General features: G+C 38.4%; 1 protein-coding gene across 1 annotated transcript; it reads left to right on the forward strand.

The window, feature by feature from the left end:
* Nucleotides 1-2,741: 2,741 nt before the first annotated feature.
* On the forward strand, nt 2,742-4,274 carry LOC138786603 (serine/threonine-protein kinase SBK1-like). The gene is made up of 3 exons (XM_069963583.1): nt 2,742-2,898; nt 3,193-3,395; nt 3,498-4,274. Exons 1-3 carry the CDS (start codon nt 2,742-2,744, stop codon nt 4,272-4,274), a joined length of 1,137 nt encoding a protein of 378 aa, XP_069819684.1.
* Nucleotides 4,275-6,206: the final 1,932 nt, after the last annotated feature.

Genomic DNA, 6,206 nt, shown 5'->3' on the forward strand with positions numbered 1-6,206 from the left:
ATTCTAGTTTTCAAATATAATTATTTAAAACTATTATTTTTCCTAAGGCAAATGCTTTGTATTGAGGAGAATAAAAAAAAAATTCCACATAAAATCTCATGAAAATTGCAAAAATTTATGAAATATTTTAAAAACCATTTGGATAACTTAGCGTTGTCAATGGGAGAATAGTTTTCATATGAAAACAAGTTGATTTGGACGTAAAAAAAAAGACAGAAAAACAAATGTTTTGATCCATTTTTCCATTGACTTCAGTATAAAAAAAGCATCAAAACGCATCAGTTGTAACGTACACGTTTTGATCAGTTTTTTTTTTTTTTTTTTATAATGGACGTAAAAAAAAAAAAAAAGATCAAAACAGCTGCACAAAAATCTTTCCGTTTTGCCATCTGTTTTTGCAAAAACGGTTGAAAAAAGATGACCGTAAAAACATGGTGTGAACCCAGCCTAATAGCATGATAAATACTCCAGAAAATGTACAATATAATAAAGGAGATGTCATTATATTGAATTTTTTGTGTTTAACATTTTTCCATTGTCCTGGTAGAAGATATAGGGAAACTTTTTATAGGATACTGGAGAATGTAAAACATTTTACAGGACAATTTTTTTAAATTTAAATAACTAAAAAGAGGATATGAATGTTTTCTTCTAGACGAGTTATACCGTGCACATCCCACAGGGAATGAGGATACGGCTTCATAACCATGAAGTGACTTATAGATACAAATCATTGTAGAGGCCGGAGCTCCGGGAGAGGTTATAGAACCAGATGGGGAAATGATTTCATTAAGACTTTCATTAAATGACAAAAATAGAAGATAAATTTAAGAATAAGAGATAGAGATGAAATATTTCTTCCTATAGTTTCATAGAACCGGAGATATACATGATATTACTGGATAACAGATCACAGTTTCGGCTCATTGGTTATCGTAGGATTTCTAATCATGGAGTGAGTTTTCATGTAGTACATCATTAACTATTTCATAACCTCATCCGCTCTGCTACATGTGATAGTATAAATCTAAGCCTTCATATACCTGTATACATAGTGATTGATATACATGGAGGCCTCTCTGTAGTGCTGGGCTGAGGAGTCAGTATAGAAGGGAGGGTTCCTTCCAGAGACAATAGAAGCAGGATCGGGGGTTATCATGGTAATGAGATGGAATAAAGGAGGGAAACTCCCTGCCTCCCCCGATACTGATCACACCCCACCCCGGAGGAGCCGCCATTGTGCTGCTAATGGGGAGATGTCTGCAGAAGGAAAGGCTGAAGGTTTTTTTTTTTTTTATTACATTATAAGTTAGTTTTATATGGTGTTATATGGGGTCACAAAGTACAAAACAAACCCCAATAACACATAAACCCCTAAAGTATAAAGTTGCATTGTTAGAAATAGAAGGATGAGACATAATCTGTATATTACATTACTGTGTGGACATTGTACTATGTACAGGATACAGCAGGGGATGTTCTATAGGTCACTTTTCCCCTTCCCTATAGTATAGCTACAGATCTAGAGCGTCATATATTTCCCGATGTGTCATTGATCTCTTCAATAAGCTTCACAAATTATTAAGAGAATTAGAGAAAAATAACAGATTTAATCCAGAAACTTCATCTCACAGATCACATTGTGACTAAAATGTGATGAATTAGCGGGAGATCAATGAAACCAATGTAATGGGAAAGTGCAGACTGTCTATATATTAATGAAGCTAATGGTAGGGATAGATTCTTACATGACAGATCTCTATGAGCCCCATTCACATCTAGAGGATGGTGAAAAAGTTTTTACAACAAATCTGCAGTGCGTGAATATTCTCTGATTAATTTCAAATGTCCAGAATATCAAATATTCCTTCCACTACAAATAGAAAACTTTTATATTAATACTATGTACAGTTATACTATAATATAGACCAAAACACATTAAAGATGTCACTACATATAACAATACCTAAGAATATTGGGTTGTTGTTTAACCTGGGGTGAATGTCGACCCCATGGCCGTCCCAGGAGTAGTATGTAATATATTGGTTATTATACTGATAAAAGCGATATATATTTTTTTAAATATAAAAGCATAGCCTAAACCCTCCTATAATATATTTATAAGGAAGGGGTTGTCTAGGGTTCAACCCCCACACTTTACATCTCCTTGGACTTCAGCCTGTAGAACACTATTGAAATGTAAATTCTCTCAATACACATTAAACTTGCCCATTGTCTCTCAATACACATTAAACTTGCCCATTGTCTCTCAGCCAATCAGCGAGCTCATTGCCCCTTGTTCTTCATCTCCCTCCCCATATAAACCTGTCCCCACCTCCTCAGGTCAGTCACCTCCTCTGCTTCCAGAGACGACTTCTACCTACCTGATACTTCGCTATTGGTGAAGGATTTTTCTTTTGTTCCTATATTCCCATCGATTTCTCCAAGGTAATTTCTAATATAATGTCTTCTCTTATTTACTTTAAAATTATTTACTGTTATAAAATTATTTTGTTTTACTTTTCATCACCTGCTATATATTATTTTGTTTGTTTCTCCTATATTATGTTGGGCTAATATTACTATAGGGACAAATCACTTATAAGATGCTTATGTGTTTTATTTTTATTTTAATTATTGCTAGAGATGTCATGTATATGTGGGCCTTGGGTTTGTGTAGGTCAGATTAATGGAAAACATAATGACAATGATAACATTTTCTATACATTGTACAGGACGCAATGGCTTCTGGTAATGTACATTCCATCATGGAGGGTCTGGTCTCTGTGGCCTCCCAGAACCTGCAGAAGATAGATCTACAGAAGACATATCAAATAATCCGGGAAATTGGACACGGCGGCTATGGATATGTTCTTATGGTGAAGGAGAAGAAGACAGGTCAGTGTGGTGAATGATCAATCATTATAGCTATAGAGAAACCTCAACATAATGGTGTGAAATAATCTCCATGGTTTAGATACATTTACTAAATCTTCCTTATTGTGCTTACCATGTATTGGATTAAGATTGTGCACAAATGGTAGAAATGGGGCAAATGTATCAAATGGTTCACAGGACATGATACTTTATTTAATGATATATAATGGAATCATTTCAGGAGGGCAGGTAAGAAAGATCTATAGGTGACCTATATGATGTATGTACAATTCATTGTGTTCTTTTTATTAATAGGTCAAGAATTGGCCATGAAGCTCCTGCATAGGAGGAAGACTACAAAGTTCTCCTTCCTTAAGGAGGTTAGTACATGCTTCTTCCTCTCATCCCATCCCAATATTATTTGCATAAGTGGCGTTGGATTCAAGACCGGAGACTATTTCGGATACACCCAGGAGCTGGCACCACACGGAGATCTTTTTGAAATGATTCCACCTAATGTAAGTAGAAATCACTGAATAACCTCAAGCCCCAAATTTCCTTCCTGACTGTAGTATTATTTCCATTGTGTTGACTTAATTTCCTTCTCAATTTTTTTTTAGGAAGGACTCCCAGAAGACATCGTAAAGAGATGCGCGGTTCAGATCGCCAGTGCCCTGGACTTCATGGAGAGTAAGGAGCTGGTTCATCTAGACATAAAACCAGAGAACATCCTGGTGTTCCATAAGGACTGCCACCTTATCAAAATTACAGACTTTGGACTTTCGCAGGTCAAGGGATTAACAACTATCAAAAGTTCAGGCACCACCTCATTTATGGCGCCAGAGATGAGCCAAGTTTCCGACCACAGTCCGTTAGTCATCGACTCGTCTCTGGACGTCTGGTCATTTGGGGTTCTTCTATACAACTTGCTGACCGGCGACGCTCCGTGGCAGTCAGCAGATCCCACTGATGAAGAATTCTGTAATTTTGTTGAGTGGCAGAACAGTGGAAGAATGGACCCACCGTCTCCATGGAGGGGACTTCCACCTGGCGTACTAAGAATGTTGAGCGGTCTCTTAGCCATAGACTGTAAGAAAAGGAGCAAATGCACTGAGGTGTTGGTGTTTCAGGATGAATGCTGGAAGGAGAATTTCTCAGAAATTGAAGGAGCAGATTCAATGGACAACGATTCAGCTGAGGAATCTGGTCCAGCAGACGTCCATAACAGCAACGTCTCTACCACATCAGTCCTTGGTGTGGAGTCTTGGCATTTGACCTCTGGCAGTTGTCATGGTGAGGAGCATCCAGACCATGGGACGGACATCACTCAATCTCCATTAATGTTCATAGATGACGAAGTATCGGTCTATCTCGGGGCAGAAGTGGAAATTGGATGAAGGGAAACCATTTTTCCGAGCATCTTTATGGAAACTGATGGCGGCTTCATCTCCATGAATCAGGTAAGTAAATAATTTATTGGAATGAGTTAATAATATTCTCCACCTATCTGATATTTGTTTTTACCATCTCCTTTGTTCCCTGTTAGTGTCCGGGGTTCCAGGAAGTAGTATTATCCTGGTCAAGGGTATTTAGATACAGATCTTGGGCAACAAAGGGAAAGCCTTTACCTGGTATTAATATGGGGGAATATCTAACACACTTTGCTGCATAGTTTAAAGTTACTTTTTTAACCACTAAGATGTTGGTTGTGAAACTATACATCATCCTACATGCTGCACTAACATCCCAGCACACTATATACTAGTCACATAATACATTGCAGACAGGGATGGGGAAGAGGATTGTGTCAGAATTTGTAGAAAAGTTTAGCAAAAGTTAATAGTAATAGAGGATTCAGTGGAGAGAGGTTTCTGGATGATCCTGGATGGGAGGCGCACTGGTTATTTGTGGGATAGGAGGAGGTTTGGAAGTATATGAAGCGGAGACGTGTGGTGTAGGGTCTGGATTGGGTTTTAGCCGCTTTATGAGGGGTTTACTATTTTTCCATACATTGGTATTAATATATTACAACCTGATGATGAGTCGGATAAAATTGTCTCAGAATCTCCAATCTACTGAGGAAAATCATGGACTGGATCTGAATTATGTCAATTTTATTCCAAACCTGAAGGTTTTACTAATCAATAGATAAGTTCCTGTATATTTGTCATTGTAAAACCCCAGTGAGGGCGACTACTAACCCGAACTACAACAAGGTGTAGAAATGTAGAGTACCAGACGGGCGTCTCTTCCCCGGGTATACCCCTAATATATAATGTACAATACACCATACACACAGCATTATCTGGTAATCAGCTACAGATAGAGAGGTCCTGAGGATTGGAGAACGGCCGATGTTGTATCATCCACAGGAAAGGGAGTAGGGAGGAGGCAGTAACTACAGGGCAGTAGTGTCACATCTGTAGTAGTAATAATGGTTGTAGTCCTCCCCGGACACTGGCAGCTTGTTACTTGTCCTTCCTGTAATGTGTTATAGTTATGTATAGTTAGTATGGAATCCTCCATCTTTGTCCTAATGAGATGTTTATATGGTCCCCATTACCTTCGATAGTTCTCCATTGATATTATGTAATGTATTTTGTATTTGCTTGATAATCTCCACCTTTGTTTTTCAGCTGCTGTTTTGTTTTAATGTAATTTACAAAGTTTATTATATCTATGTATATGTCACATCTGGATCTAGTTATGATAACCTATTTCTTCCATCAGGGCCGGACTAGGACTGTAAATCGGCCCTGGCGTTTCAGAACACACAGGCCCAGTGGCCGGTACGGTAACAAGTTATAAGACGATGATGTGAGTGCAGCATGGCTATAGATTGTATGGTCACGACTGGAATTACAGATAATACAGAAAATGTTGTGGGAAGCTTCTGTCTCTGTACTGTGTAGCAGTGCTGCAGTTATAGGCCGCCACCACTACAGTGTACAGACTGGCTGCTTCCGGCCCCACTCACTGTGTAGCCTGGACACTGAGCAATTGATGAGTGGGGGTCTGGGGCGCTGCACCTCACTCATCAGTGACCAGTTAGACTGATCTGCTATCCACAGAACGCCTATTTAGGCTAAAAATAATTTCAAGACGGCAAATTTTGTATACTGACCAATAATACCAATAGGCAAGAATTACCATTACACATTGACCACCATTGTTACCGCCATACTGTTACTGACCAAATCCAGTATACTAAAACCAATAATACCATCAGTACCAGATTACATAGTACAATATTACCTCCACATACTGAACATCACCACTTACTGACTAAAATCTACTGTACAAAGACTAATATCACCTCATACAGTCCC

This window comes from Dendropsophus ebraccatus, chromosome 3, assembly GCF_027789765.1.
Source record: "Dendropsophus ebraccatus isolate aDenEbr1 chromosome 3, aDenEbr1.pat, whole genome shotgun sequence".
NCBI classification, from domain to species: domain Eukaryota; kingdom Metazoa; phylum Chordata; class Amphibia; order Anura; family Hylidae; genus Dendropsophus; species Dendropsophus ebraccatus.